This window comes from Mustela putorius, unplaced genomic scaffold (assembly GCF_011764305.1).
Source record: "Mustela putorius furo isolate JIRA1106 unplaced genomic scaffold, ASM1176430v1.1 tig00003869_pilon_pilon_pilon, whole genome shotgun sequence".
NCBI classification, from domain to species: Eukaryota; Metazoa; Chordata; class Mammalia; order Carnivora; family Mustelidae; genus Mustela; species Mustela putorius.
The window spans coordinates 3,054,387-3,070,281 of record NW_025422021.1 but is presented as its reverse complement, the minus strand read 5'-3'; the positions used below and the strand labels follow the sequence as shown (position 1 = coordinate 3,070,281).

General features: G+C 37.1%; 1 protein-coding gene across 12 annotated transcripts in view; it reads right to left on the bottom strand.

Moving 5' to 3' along the window:
* ZNF385B (zinc finger protein 385B) overlaps positions 1-15,895 on the bottom strand; it is a 417,541-nt gene that overhangs the window by 66,527 nt on the left and 335,119 nt on the right. For 9 of the 12 annotated variants that reach the window (XM_045066763.1, XM_045066765.1, XM_045066771.1 and 6 more), the window contains 2 exons: positions 7,976-8,014; positions 951-1,061 (listed from right to left, as the gene is read on the bottom strand). In XM_045066763.1, coding sequence (XP_044922698.1) covers positions 951-1,061; positions 7,976-8,014 — 150 coding nt within the window. The remainder of the gene's footprint in view (positions 1-950; positions 1,062-7,975; positions 8,015-15,895) is intronic. The other 3 variants (XM_045066764.1, XM_045066766.1, XM_045066775.1) reach the window with 1 other exon arrangement.

Sequence of the window (15,895 nt, the reverse complement as noted above, 5' to 3'; positions counted from 1 at the left end):
AGTATTTATTGTTTTAGTATTTGCAAAAAAGCATGAATCCTGGAACATTTTCTTTGGAAAATGGCTTCTAGGTGGAGTAGCTCAGGAAATAACACATAATATATAGTTCCAGATTCAGATATGTATTGGCCATTGGCTTCACTTGGTAACTGAGTATTGCAAACATTCTAATATTATTTATTTTAATTTCACGTTACATTACTCCTACATTTAAAATGATTTGTACTCTTTTCTTGTTATTATTATTATTATTTTTAGCATGATGGTTATGCTGGCCATTTAAAATAATTAAAAAAAAATTTCCCTGCATTTCCATGTTCTGGGGAAAATATAAATTGTGTAATAAATTATTCCCTCAGGCATTTAATATGATTTGGCATACACACATGAAATGTGACACTTGTTATAAAGGGGAATAGCAATAATTTTCCTCTGCATTCATTGTATTTTCAACTTTTTAAAAAAATATTTTATTTATTTGACAGAGAGAGAGATCACAAGTAGGCAGAGAGAGAGAGGAGGAAGCAGGCTCCCTGCTGAGCTGAGAGCCTGATGCGGGGCTCGATCCCAGGACCCTGAGATCACGACATGAGCCGAAGCCAGCAGCTTAACCAACTGAGTCACCCAGGTGCCCCTGCATTTTCAGCTTTAAAAAATTTTTCTATATAGTGATTTTTGAAAAGTGAGTATCATTGGCAAGATTAAGCATAAAATGTTATGGGTGTGATTGATCACCTGGAGGAATTCTTGGTTTTTGATATTAGCTACTCTATTACTCAAGTTTCTAATGTTGAATCCGAAACCCTGGAAAATCTGGCCCACTGAACTAAGTGGGCCACCAAGGCAAGTGGCTGTTAGAGGTGATGTAAATATGAAGAGATGTACGTATTCAGAACAATCAGACTTTGAGCTTGACAGACTACAGAGAATAATAAAAAGGTGATACTCACATCTGAATTAAAGCGAAGCTGACAGACATTGCAAGAAATAACTTGTTTCTTCTTTGGGGGAATGGACACTCCAAAAGTGTGGTTAATGACTGCTTTTTGCACAGGATCCATCTGAAGAGCAAATGATAAAATAGTCAATGTACAGCTTCAAAGGATAGACAGTAAATATGAGCAAGTTAAAGTAGTTGTATTATTCCCTAAGATTTTAACTTCTTGGTTCCCAAAGAGGGATAATAAACAGTCTCCTTCAATAGCAAGTTACTCGTTTCCAGGAGTTAAAAACAAGAACAAAAAACTGGTTTTGAAACAATAACCACTCCCAACCAAATCACAGGAGAATCATATCAAGGAATCTTATACCTCTATAAAGAATCTTGAAAAACCTTAAAAGAATCATAAAATAAGAAAATTTAAGATTCAAAGGTCAGGGTTCAAATTCACATGTTAATGCTTTCCTCATATGAGGTAATGATTGTTAAGATGGTCTGAAATGATCTCAGTCACAATCACTACAATTATATTTCAGTTTCTCAATTTTTGATTTATGACAAAATTATAAGTGACAGGCTCATATCACAACATAGAAACTATTGATCATTATTTTAAAATAATTTATTACTTTTCATGCACTATAGATCGAAATCCATCTTACTTGAAACACATGTCATAGTTGTATACTCAAATACCCATAGCAGATTAACATGCAACCTTTGTCTAGATATTGATCAAGTAAAGTTTTAACTTTTTGTTGTCTGATTGCTGAGGCTAGGAATTCTAGTATTATGTTGAACAACAGTGGTGAGAGGGGGCATCCCTGTCATGTTCTTGAACTTAAAGGAAAAGCTCTCAGTTTTTCCCACAGAGAATGATATTTGCTGTGGGTTTTTCATACATGGCTTTTATGATATTGAGGTATGTTCCCTCTATCCCTATACTGTGGAGAGTTTTAATCAAGAAAGGATGTTGTATTTTGTTAAATGATTTTTCTGCATAGATTGAGAGGATCATATGGTTCTTGTCCCTTCTTTTATAATCAGACAACAGAAAGAAATAAAAGGCATTCAGATTGACAAAGAAGAAGTCAAACTCTCACTCTTTGCAGATGACATGTTACTTTATATGGAAAACCCAAAAGACTCCACCCCAAAATTGCTAGAACTCATACAGCAAATCAGCAACATGGCAGGATATAAAATCAATGCAAAATAATCAGCTCTATTTGTATACGCTAACAATGAGACAGAAGAAAGAAATTAAGGAGCTGATCCCATTTGTACCAAAAACCACAGGATACCTAGGAATAAACCTAACCAAAGAGGTAAATGATGTGTACTCTAAAAACTACAGAACATTTATTAAAGAAATTAAGGAAGACACAAAGAAATGGAAAAATATTTCATGCTTTTGGATTGTTAAAATGTCTATGTCACCCAGAGCAATATTAATAAATATTGTTTAACAATAAATAAGAAAACAAGAATAAATATTGTTGAAATGTCTATGCTACACAGAGCAATCTACACATTCAGTGTAAGCCCTATCAAAATACCACTGACAATTTTCACCGAGCTGGAACAAATAATTCTCAAGTTTGTAAGGAACCAGAAAAGACCCTGAATAGCCAGAGGAATGTTAAAACAAAAACAAAAACAAAAAAACAAACAAACAAAAAACCCAAAGCTCATGGCATCACAATGCCAGACTTCAAGTTCTATTACAAAGCTGTAATCAAGACAGTATGATGCTGGCAGGAAAACAGACGCATAGATCAATGGAACAGAGTAGAGATCTCAGAAATGGACCCTCAACTCTATGGTCAACTAATCTTCAACACAGTAGGAAAGAATATCCAATGGAAAAAGGATAGTCTCCTCAATAAATGATGCTGGGAAAACTGGACAGCTACATGCAGAAGGAAACTGGACCATTTCCTTATACCACACAAAAAAATAGACTCAAAATGTATGAAAGACCTAAATGTGAGACAGGAATCCATCAAAATCCTAGAGAAGAACGCAGGTAACAACCTCTGTGACCTGAGCCGCCGCAACTTCTTGCCAGACACGTCTCCAAAGGCAAAGGAAACAGAAGCAAAAATAAACTTTTGGGACTTCATCAAGAATAAACCTTCTGGGGGCGCCTGGGTGGCTCAGTGGTTAAGCCGCTGCCTTCGGCTCAGGTCATGATCTCAGGGTCCTGGGATCGAGTCCCGCATCGGGGTCTCTGCTCGGCAGGGAGCCTGCTTCCTCCTCTCTCTCTCTCTGCCTACTTGTGATCTCAAATAAATAAATAAAATCTAAAAAAAAAAAAAAAAAAAAAAAAGAACAAACCTTCTGCACAGCAAAGGAAACAGTCAACAAAACTAAAAGGCAAACTACAGAATGGGAGAAGATATATGCAAACGACATATCAGATAAAGGGCTAGTATTCAAGATCCATAAAGAACTTATCAGACTCAGGGCACCTGGGGGGCTCAGTGGGTTAAAGCCTCTGCCTTTGGCTCAGGTCATGATCCCAGGGTTCTGGGATCAAGCCCCATATTGGGCTCTCTGCTCAGCGGGGAGCCTGCTTCCTCCTCTCTCTCTGCCTGCTTCTCTGCCTACTTGTGATCGCTCTCTGTCAAATAAATAAATAAAATCTTAAAAAAAAAAAGAACTTATCAGACTCAATGCCCATAAAACAAAGAATCCAGTCGAGAAATGGGCAGAAGATATGAACAGACATTTTACCAAAAAGACATCCAAATGGCCAACAGGAACATGAAAAAACGCTTCACATCATTTGCCATCAGGGAAATACTACAAAACCACAATGAGATACCATCTCACGCCTAACAAGACAAGAAAGAACAAATGTTGGTGAGGATGCAGAGAAAGAGGAACCCTCTTACACTGATAGCGGGAATGCCTGCTGGTGCAGCCACTCTGGGAAACAGTACGGAGGTTCTTCAAAAAGTTAAAGATAGAGTTACCCTATGACCCAGCAATTGTACTACTAGGTATTTACCCCATAGATATAAATGTAGTGATCTGAAGGAGCACCTGTCCCCCAATATCCATAGCAGAAAGGCCCAAAATAGCCAAACTGTGGAAAGAGCTGAGATGTCCATCAACAGAGGAATGGGGAAAGATGTGGTATGTACACACACACACACACACACACACACACACACACACACAATGGAACAGTACTCAGTGGTCAGAAAGGATGAATACTTACCATTTACATTGATGTGCATGGACCTGGAGGGATATTATGCTAAGTGAAATAAGTCAATCAGAGAAAGACAATTATCATATGATTTCACTCATATGTGGAACATAAGAAACAGCACAGAGGATCACAGGAGAAGGGAGGGAAAACTGAACGGGAAGTCATCAGAAGGGAGACAAACCATGAGAGAGTCTGAACTATAGGAAGCCAACTGAAAGTTGCTGGAGGGGAGGTGGAAGGAGGGTAGAGTAACGAGGCGACGGACTTTAAGAAGGGCATGTGATGTGATGAGCACTGTGTGTTATACACAACTGAGGAATTACTGACACTACATCTGAAACTAATGATGTACTATATGTTGGCTAAGTGAATCTAAATGTTTAAAAAGCTTAAGTTTGACTTATACCCTATAACTTCCTTTCCTTTAGTTTGCATGTTCCATACATATTCAGAAAAATATATGGGGACGAAAGTACTCAGCCATAGAGAAACTATGGCACAACACCATGATAATACTTGGAAAAAGAAAGAACACTATTTGTAGAGCCTATAAAAAGAGAGACAGAGCAGTGATTCTCTTGCATATTCCAAATAATCTCCAGCATTAACATCAGACAACTGGCAGTTCAAAGAACAATGTGGATGATGAACAAAGCATTACTTATCAACACATGCAACATGAACAAGAACAGATCCACTGACTCCATCATGTAGGAAATCTCCTGCGGTTAGAGTTTAGGATTGGATTTGTTGATGAGATTTGGTAGAGAGGACAAATGAATACTATCCTTGATCAGAAGTATAAATCAACAAAGTATAAAATTAGCTATTAAAACCTAAGTATATTAGAAAAGGGGGTGGATTACAGAACTATCAAATAGTAGTATTACCTATTTTTTTGCTACAAGTTTAATAGAGATGACATGACAATGTATTCTCATTATACAGAACAAAAATTTGGAGAGGGGGATATTCTGGAGTAAGATACTCTATATCCTGACGGTAGTGGTGGTCACACAAATTTACATGTGTTAGCGTTTTTAGAACTATATACACATGCAGAAAGTCGATTTTATATGTGATAATGTAAAACATAAAAAAAGAAAAAAATTGTATGAGTATGATGTTTAACTACCAAATGTAAAAATATCCTTACTGGAAAATCTGGGGATTTCTTTGGTTCAAGGTCATGACTGATGTATTAAGTGTACTTAATGAATTTTTTTTAAAAAAAACTCTCCATAGGCAAAGAAAATCTCAGAAGTTCAGAAAATAAAACTTAAGTTCACTTTTTTAGTTTACTCACAAAAGGTCTCATTCATCCCTTTGTAAAACATGAAACTATACTTTCTGATTGTTACTAGAGATGGCAAAGCAGTTTGAAGAGGCTAAAAATAAAATAGCCTAACTATATTGAGCAGGATTGAAAAAAAAGTACACTGTTTTGCAAAGTTAAAAAACGAGAGAATTTTATTGAGATATTTTCTGTTCTCAGGCTCTGAAAAATACTTGCTGGTTATGTGTGAACTACATGGAATAAAACTATATGAATATTTCCCAAACACCAGTTTTCTGCATGCCACTTTCATTATTTTTGCCATAGCCATATATTATTATTTACTTATTTTTTCTTTAAGTCAAAGTAAAATTGACTTTTCTTTTTAAATTGACTTTTTTTAAAAACAGTGATAACATTAATGAAATCATAGGTTAATGTCTTTTTTCTTATTACTCATTTTAAAAAAGATTGAAAATTAACGTTAAAAAAATTAAAACTTTCATTATCTAAAATAAAGGCATATATTCTTCTTGTTTCCATATGAACACAGGCAAAAGGCTCATCTAAAATAATCTAGTTCCATGTTTTTAGTAAACCAAGACATCTGCTGACAGCTCCAACATGACCTGGAATATAAACATTCCTCTTATATTTAAAAAATTGTTAGCTGCTTATATAATTTTTTAAATGGCTCCTAATACAACTTTATTCTACTTAAATCTCACATTTGCACCACATCAGCCTGAAAAAATCCCCTAGTGTCCCCAAGGCTGGGAGCAAACTGTCCCAAAAGGTGAATTGTGGATGAGCCCTCCAGGTACAAAGGCAAGCTCCCAGCCATCTGCTCTCCCGTAAGTGAACTGAGGAGGTTCCTTCAAGAAACTCTTACCAGAACTGGCTTCTCTATCTTATATACATAATCCTATCCATCCTTATAAAATCAGCTAACTAAACACAGCCCTTTTACTTCATTCCTTGTTATCAATTCTTGTTGCATTTTATCCTTTGAACAATTTATCACTAATCATGTAAAAATTTTATTCCCTATGTTTCTCATTTGGAATAGATTTTTCTCTGTTTTCCATTTGATTTTTTTTTTTTTTAAACAGCTATTTCAGGAAAAGATCCACTTCCCCCCCCTCCCCCGTCTAAATCTCTTTTGTCTTTCTCTGCTGTTTATCACAGGATTCTATAATTACATTTCTTATTCAAATGTCATTTTGGGGATCCCACTTCAGTTGAAAGAAAACCTCAAATTGTCTGAAAAAGATCGCTCCACTTGCCAATTCAGTGGATACCTTGAAATAGCTACCATCTAGCTGATATTTGGAGCATTTGCCATGTGACACAGTAACTACAGTTACCTGAGTCATTTCAGTGGGATCCAGACATGGAAGAATATAGAGAAGGTCTTCAGATCTCTACCTTTCCCTTTTTAAGATATTAAGTGAGGGACACCTGGGTGGCTCCGTTGCTTAAGGCTCTACCTTCTGCTCAGGTCATGATCCCAGGGCCCTGGGATAAAGCCCTGCTTTTGCTCCATGCTCAGGGGCGAGCCTGCATCTCCCTTTCCTCCCTGTTCCTGCTCTCTCTCTCTCAAATAAACAAATAAAATCTTAAAAAGAAGTATTAAACGATAAAATCTTACATACTTTTCTTAGCAGTCCTACAATACTCTACAAGTTAGAAGAAAACAGTAACTATGATGTTAATTTATAAATATATATTTTTTTCTTCTACTAATGCATGTCCATTCTCTGTAATTACGATGGGATACGTAGAACTAAGTCAATGGTAATTCTTTTATTCAATCACCAATTTTTAGGGTAAATAAAACAGGGTGAATAAAAACATTCTCATAAATCCTAAATTGTGATATATGCATGTGACTCAGTTTAATACCGTCAAAACTATATATACATATCATAATGATCTCATATGTAGAATACTCAGAAAAATTATTGGAGATATTGCAACTAACCACAGTAAGAGTTTTCTTAAAGAGTCAGTCGGCTTTCTCATAGACATTTGATTATTAAAAATAAACAAGTGTTTTCAAACATCTCTGTTAAAATGTTTATATCACTTTTAAACGAACAAGTGCCTTGTAAATACTCATTGTTTAGCTCCTGTTCATTCAGATTGCACAAGAAAGCTATCTATGTACTGAGAAAATTGTGATTCATTGGCAAATAATGCTAGAGAAATTTTGCTTTTTTTTTTTTTCCTTAAAAAAAAATCAAATTTCGGGGCATCTGGGTGGCTCAGTGGGTTGAGCCTCTGCCTTCAGCTCAGGTCATTATCTCCGGGTCCAGGGATCGAGCCCCACATTGGGCTCTCTGCTCAGCAGGGAGCCTGCTTTCTCCTCTCTCTCTCTCTCTGCCTGCCTGTGATCTCTGTCTGTCAAATAAATAAATAAAATATTTTAAAAAATCAAATTTCATATAAGAGAGGGTTTTTTTTCCCCATCAAAAAAACAAAACAAAAAAACAAAAAAACAACCCATGTAGTTCTAGCTACCAATATTCCTTACCTGGCAGAATTTATTGGTCCCAAATAAGCCTCTTCTTTTCTAAAAAAGTAAAAGTTAGAAGTAGTCATCTGGAATTTTGAGGCTAGCAAGCACATTTACAAGAAAGTTTTAAAAAATTCATTTTCCTTATTCATCTCTGATTAAAAAGCCTGCAATGCTTACTAACCAAAAAGCAGCAAGAGTTAACACTTGCCACTTTTTCTAATGAAAATCATGTAGAAATGAAAAGCAAAACCTATTAGTGCAATTAACTGGGAGGTAATAAAAATGAAAGATGGGGTTGCGGCTATTACCAGGAATTGAGGAGATAATTGGAGGCTATGTATGGACAAATTAACTATTATATTATAGTACTTATAAATGAATTAATGAAGCTGGCCTTATCACACCATCTATTATATTGTCAATATCAGAATAAGAACAAACAGGTATCCTTGGTGTATTCACCAAGATTATGGAAACACAAATTTGTATGGATTTTTAAAAAGTGTTACTGAGCATACTAGAAAGTAATTTACATCTTCACAGTGTAAGCAATCACATAAAAATATGCAGCTGCAAATAAAACCGAGCCACTGGGAAAAAACAACGCCGGGTACCTCACTAAAGGCAGGAGCCACCCTACTGGGGGTAGGGAGAGAAACCAATGCAGGGGCTACGGGATCAAATGGCTTTTAGACGAGATGATTTTTCGGTTCGAGGCAAAGAACTTAGAAATACAAACTTCGGACGATCTCTGTAATTTTCAAGAGGCCTGAAATTTGATTTATATCCTTGTAAGAGTCTTAAAATGATTTCATTATGCAGCCAGGGTGGCTAGGTGTAAAGTTGGAGTAAAATATGGGAGTAAACTGAGGGTTGCTGGGGGGAGGGGGGTTGGAAAAAGGGGGTGGGGTTATGGACATTGGGAAGGGTATGTGCTTTGGTGAGTGCTGTGAAGTGTGTAAACCAGGTGATTCACAGACCTGTACCCCTGGGGATAAAAATATATTATATGCTTATAAAAAATAAAACATTAAAATAAAATGGATGTCAAGTTGGAACACCGCCCAATTAAAAAACAAAGAGACTGCCCAAGAAGGATAATACAAGGTTTTCTTCTCTGCGGCTAAATGGCTAGGTTTCTGCACTATTCTTAAAGACAGAGTAGTGTCATCTTAAACTCAGTCATCTATTTTAACCGATGTACTGAAAAGCATTTGGGAAGCACTTGTTTTATAAGAAACGGGCAATACTAGCTTTTCTAGCAAATGGAGGTAGAAACCACATTTTTGATGTTTAAAGTTTAACAGTCATCCCATAGACATTCCTGGAAGCCTATTATGTCAGATATTGTTCCAGACTAGATGGTGTAGGATGAGTCCAACATAAGGACATATTTATAATTGTGAAAGTTAACCAATGAAAAAACAGACAACAGAAACTGTATTTAACTGGGGCTGGGAAAAGAAGTGACCTTAAAGCAAAATAACAGGCCTGAGAAAGCACTTGGAGGTGTGTCTCCTTTGCCTCCCCTCTACTTTGGGCTTTTTCTCCCTTTTCTGATTTTCTCACATTTTAAGCACCGAGGACCCTCCCTTTACCAGTGATGTCAATGTGTTATCCTCCCAGGGGGTGTTGGTCTTTTCCATTCCTTTTTTAGCTGTGGAATAACAATAACAAACATCATAAGAGCAGCTTCGATTTACGGAGCTCTTACTATGTGCCAGGAATTATACTAAGGGATTATTTTGTGTCGTCTCCACAGTCACCCAAGGCAGATATGATCTTTATCCTCCTTTACAAATGAAGACTCAAAGGCTTTGAGAGTTTCAATAGCTTGTCACCCCTGAGTCGGAAGGTCTGAAGCCAAGATTCAAACTCAGGTAGAGTCTCTCCCCACTGTTCCCTGCAAAAGGAGCACTAAGCCTGATGACCGGTAGTGCCTGTGGCTCTGCTGAGGGGGCTGGGGGTGGTGAGATCTGAAGAAAGGATGGATGTTTCTAGCTCCTCCGCAGCCTGGAGGGGAGTTGCCTCGTCCAAATACACGTAAGACCCACTTGATACTTAAGTAAGTTTCCTGGAGAGGTGAGTCTGGGTTTTTCTCTTTCTGATCCATTTTCGTCACTCTTAGAATCAGCCCATTTCTTCTTGTGCAAGTTAAGGAGAGCCAGAAATAAGCACTGGGGCTGTCCTGTCCTCTCTCCCCATTGTAACAGCTGGGCTTGCACACAGAATAAAACACCTAAGAGAGGGACTACTTAGAGATTACATGCAGCCGGGGACGGTCAGCATTTGCACCTGCCCTTGATTTACTGCAAAGAGGACCTTGACGACTAAACCCTGGTGACTCAGGGCTCTCTGGAAGTTTGGCAAAGCATTACTTTTTAAAGTGCAATATTAGCAAATTACAGTAGTACAAAAAGAATGACTATTTTTTCATCTCTTCCTTTTTCAATATCAGACTTATGGAAAGGAATGTGACCACAGTGTCCCATGAAAACTTCAAATGTTCAGAAAGTGACACATTTAAAAGTGATAGCTACATCATTGAAGAGTAGTATCTCTCTGAGTTACTTCAAAAAAAGGTTTTGCCTTTTTCATATTTAAGCACTCTGACCCCATGCCTTAACATTATTGTTTTACTTTTTTCAAATCCTCACAAACTGAAATAGAGACCAGACACAGCTATCACAAAGACCCATTTCTTTTCTCAAAGATCAAGAGGTAGAAACAATTGCGCATTATTGGCAACAACACCTCAACCACACAGCTTTGTATGGTTTTGGATTTCAAATAAGAAGGCTCAATAAAAGTAAACCGCATGGAACATTACACTGGAATTGCACGCGACCACGAGACCTGCATTTTTGCATCTGGAATGTGTACAAGCATAGACTTGCCACACTGATATGGCTTCTCCTACCCAGAACACCCTGACAGGGGTCCACTTGGATGCCATCACTGTCATGGTAAGGAAGACAAATGGCCCGCCACTCTCTCCACAGGTTGTTGATTCAGCAGGGAGCCGTATGTCTGGAAAGGTGCTTCCCTCACGGGTTTCCAGTTCTGTGCTAGAACCACACCTTGGTTGCGACTTGCTCATCAAATCCGCTGTATCCTGATAACAATGGGATACCATTCCTCTTCTAGGAGTTTAACCAGTCATTCAGAACTGGTATAAAGGCTAAAGTAAGACAACGCACACTTAGGGAAATAATAAGCAACAGGCCACATTATATCTTTATCTCCAACCCAATAAAGCTATTACTATTACTACTACTATTTTATCAAAATATGGTAGGCTGTTCAGTATTTTGAGGCTGGTTAACAATTAGCAGTATTAAGTATTATATAATATAAGTATAATATATATATTATATATATAATACATATAATATAAGTATATAATATAATATAAGTATTAGCAGTGATTCCTGCAGAAATGAGATGGGATTCCAGGTTCTCTTTCCAGAGTCTCCTTTGGGGTGTCAATAGTCTCTAGAAAATATGAGTGGCCTCAGCCCAGAGATCTGAAGCAGCCAGTCAGAGTAGAGTACAGATTGGCCTTTCATCCACCTCCCTTTTTTTGTTTAAATAAATTTAGAAGGTTTGACATCTTTCACTCAAATTCCATATTGTCAGGCCCTCTTTGAAAAGTTCTGAGATTCATCAAACGAGATTGCATTTCCATTGACAAAAAGGATGACTAAGTAAGGAAAAACACCCGGTGATCTATTTTGAGGATCTATTTGGAAAGAAAAACTGAACTGCATTTTCCAGTGGTTTTTGGAGAAATTCATCTTGTTTTTATTTTTGGAAGAATAAAAAGAAACATAGAATGTTAAGAGATGTATGTTTCTGTCATAAAATATTGTCCACTTTCTAGATCACTCTGATAGTAAAGGATGCAATGTTTTTAGAGGTTGTTTCATATCAACTTAGACTATTCAGTACTTGGAAATTTTTGCTCCTTTCCCAACACATCACACTTTTATAAATGCATGATTTTCAATTTGAACAAACTATATTTTCTTGAAAATTCATTGATGTAACAAAAGTTTATCAAGTGGCTATCATTCAGTGTCTTAGGAACTGGACATAAAATGAAGAACAAGCCTTCAAAAAAAAATTACAACATTGTATTTGAGGATACCTATAAATCTAAAGTAATAAATAAGGTATTTTCAGAGTGTTTAAGTACTTAAGAGAAAATCAGGAGAACGGGAAAAAAAAACCCCACATTTTACCACAGATAATTCCTAAAAACATTTTGGTTGTCTTGACACAACTGTGATTCAGATACTTCTACATGTAAAACCATACAAAAAACATAAAAGCAATGACACTATTCCATGATTTAGGAAAAATTTGATACCAAATTCCGAATTGTACAACTTGTGCAAGTAAGGAGCATGTTCCTCAGCTTTCAAAGTGGCCTGTGAGATTCCCATAGTGGATGTTCTTCAACTGACAAGTACCAGATAACAAATGGATGTCAGAATTCCCATGATCGTCCTAACCTCAAGGAGAAAGTGACCTGCATTTTGGAAGTTGTCTGAAGAGGAGTGCTACGTGCTAGATATTCTCTCACATGGAAACCTTCCAAGCCGGTTTCTGTGCAGTGTGGTTGGTCTGGTAGTTAGTGAATAGCAAAATGAGTACGAGCTACCTCTCTTGTTCTTTACATAAGTACAGAATTGGTCCATGATCTAACACTTATGAAGATACTCTAAGAAAATAATGTTTTTCAAGTTTAATACGTTAAGAACTTCAAAAAGTTACCAAATGGTAAAAGAAAAAAGCAAAAAGCTAATGAATGGGTGGTTTCACCACTTCCCTCTCTTTAGTGGAAAACCAGTTGAACGCTTTTGACAGATAATTTAAAAACTATTCTGAGGAAAAGGAAGAAATTTTAAGGTATTTTTTAGACAGTAGTTATTTTGTTAATGGTAGACACCACAAGATTAGACCTGTGTACCTTACTGAAGCCGCACGTCTAATTCTGACAGTAGATCCTTGTATGTAACAAATATGGTCAGTACAAATGTAAAATGTTCCATTTTCCTGGCGGCTCCACATGCCTGGTGATTTTCCATGCTACCAGGGATTAAGAGCGATGCAGCAACGCTGTAGTTATGCCATTGGCTAATTTAAGAAGCCACATCAAAGAGCATTTCAAAAAGCTCAGTTTAACAAATAAGACTTTCAATTTACGTCTGCAGTGGGTAGGAGACTTAACTGAAGGTTCACTCAGACCTCACTGCGTGGACACACACACACACGTACACACCCAACAGTTTTGGGTGTTGATGTTCCTATTCAAACAACAGACGAGTCAGCTAAAAAATTCAATGGCATATTACCCATATTCAGGTTAAACAATGCATTTTGAAATGTCTATTCGGTTAATGTGATTTATTAGGGAAGCCCAGACCACTCTGTAGTCCAATTCTAACTGCTGCTTTCAACATAGGGAAAAAGAAATAAGGTAATGAGCTGAATTTTATCTCCTAAGAAAACCCAATGCTTTTCTTTCTTTGTTTCCATTCTTAAACAAAGCAAATGTTTAGATGTGACTGGAAACCACTGAGAGAGAGAGAGAGTGGTGTTTTTCCATCAAGATGGGAAGAAAGTTCTTGAAAGCTTTTTCTTTTATCTTCAAGATTTGATGTTCTGGGTTGCCTGGGTGGTTCAGTTCGTTAAGCATCTGCCTTCGGCTCAGATCATGATCCAGCATCCCGGGATCATAGCCTTGCGTGGGGCTCCCTCCTCAGTGGGGAGCCTGCTTCTCTCTCTCCCTCTGCCTCTCTCTTTTTTTTTCTCTCTCTCTGTCAAATAAATAAATAAAATCTTTTAAAAAAAAAGAGTTGCTTTCCTATGACTATAATATTTTTTGGCCAATGGATGCATACAGATATGAAAGATCTATAACATCTGTCAAAGACAAGATAACAAAAAAATTCTTATGAAAATGTTAGATGTCCTCATGAGAGAATGCAAAAAAATTCAAAAAATTTTTAAGAAAAATGAAAACTATGTGGAATCTTTTAGGAAACTAATAAGAATTTAACTCTACTATGAATTTTAATAGCAAAGAAGAAATAAAATGATAAATCCTATGAATATATTTTTTTCCTTGTGGGAAAGTTACTACCTCCAAAGGTAGTCCAAAGGTAAGTACTACCTTACTCAATAAGGTATAGTCATATTTAAAAAACAGCCCAAGATATGCATAGTTGACAGTGAACTATGTCACCCCCTGTTTCCCAAAAAAGTCCCACTAACAAAGCTAGAGTACATGCTTCAGAGTGTTGGGAACAGGAACTGGATTCACCAAGAGAATCTAAACTACACAGGTCAGCTGTTTCCTGTGTTATTTAGTATTGTGTCTTCTCAGGGTGAAATAAAAAAAAAATTGTATCAGGAATATGGACCGAAGAACAATTTTTCAATAGATGCAAAATACTCAAGAAGATAGAGATTCAGCTAAGGATAGATCATGAGAAGATCATGAGAAGCAATTATTCTGTAGTACATCATAGTACATCCATCCTGCAGTTTGGAAGGACCGGCTAATATCTGAGATAGAAGACAGGCACTTTGTTCTTGACCTTTCTTTTTGTTTTTAAAATAGTGACTGGAAAACTGCCTCCAAAACTTTGTCTTCAAGATTAAATTTCCATAACATAAAATTCAGTGCCAAAAGGAAGTCTGAAAAATACCTTAAAAAAAAAAAAAGAATTCTCTGTACTTTAGGAGGAAAAAAATGCCATACCAGTAACCAAAGACTACTTGCGGATACTTATGATGTAGCTTTAAAAGTTATTGGTCCAGGGGCGCCTGGGTGGCTCAGTGGGTTAAAGCCTCTGCCTTTGGCTCAGGTCATGATCTCAGGGTCCTGGGATAGAGCCCCATATCAGGCTCTCTGCTCGGCAGGGAGCCTGCTTCCTCCTCTCTCTCTGCCTACTTGTGATCCCTCTGTCTCTGTCAAATAAATAAAAGAAATCTTAAAAAAAAGTTATTGGTCCAAAGTCTCTAAATACAAGTAAGTAAGAATATGTTTGCCTGTGTTCTGGTAAACAGTCTTAAAAAAAAAAAAGTTACATTGGCTTCCTTAGACACTAGGAAAGCACTGAGCTTTCTTGATTTAAAAATCAATACACCTCCCAAACAGCAAGATGCATTAACTGACATCCTCTCAAAACCATTCTGTCAAAGCTGAGTTTGAAAGGCTGTTGGGTAACGAATCAGATAGATCCTGATGGTGAAGCAAAACAGGTCCGTGACACAAATTAAAAAGGTAGAAGATGAAAAGAAAACCCCATCAGGCAAGAAGAAGTGCAAGCGGAAACCCGGGCCTGTTTGGATGTATTCTTTATTCTGCGAAGCAAAGTGGAAATGAAATGTTTTTTCCCCAGATGCAGGACCATGTTTCTTACCCTTGCGCTAAGAAGAAAGCTGACAGTTGAGGACTGACAAGGCTCAAGGCAAGACAAGTGTTCCAGTCCTAAGCATCTCAGGTTCCTTCTCTCCATAGCATACTCTCATTACACAGTGGTAAAATGTCAGAGATCATCTATGTTTTCAAACTGGTTTTTAAATTTTTAATTTTAGTCTGAGCTTCTGAACCGCCCCCCCCCCACCAAAGTCATCCTAATTGAAAACAATAAACACTGAAAATGATGCTGGTTACAACTGGTAGGCCAGGCCCCACACCCACCGGCCCGATTTTAGTCCAGCTTCCTCACTTGAGAATGAGAAAAGATTTGGAGAATTTTAGTGACTTGCTTGAAACCCTTCAGCTAAGCCCAGAACCCAGATCTCTTGCTACAGTCACCAGATTTACAAATAAAAGTATAAGATGCCCAGTTAAAGCTGAATTTCAGATAAACAACAAATCATTTTTTTTAAGTAAACATAAGTGCCAAACATTGTATA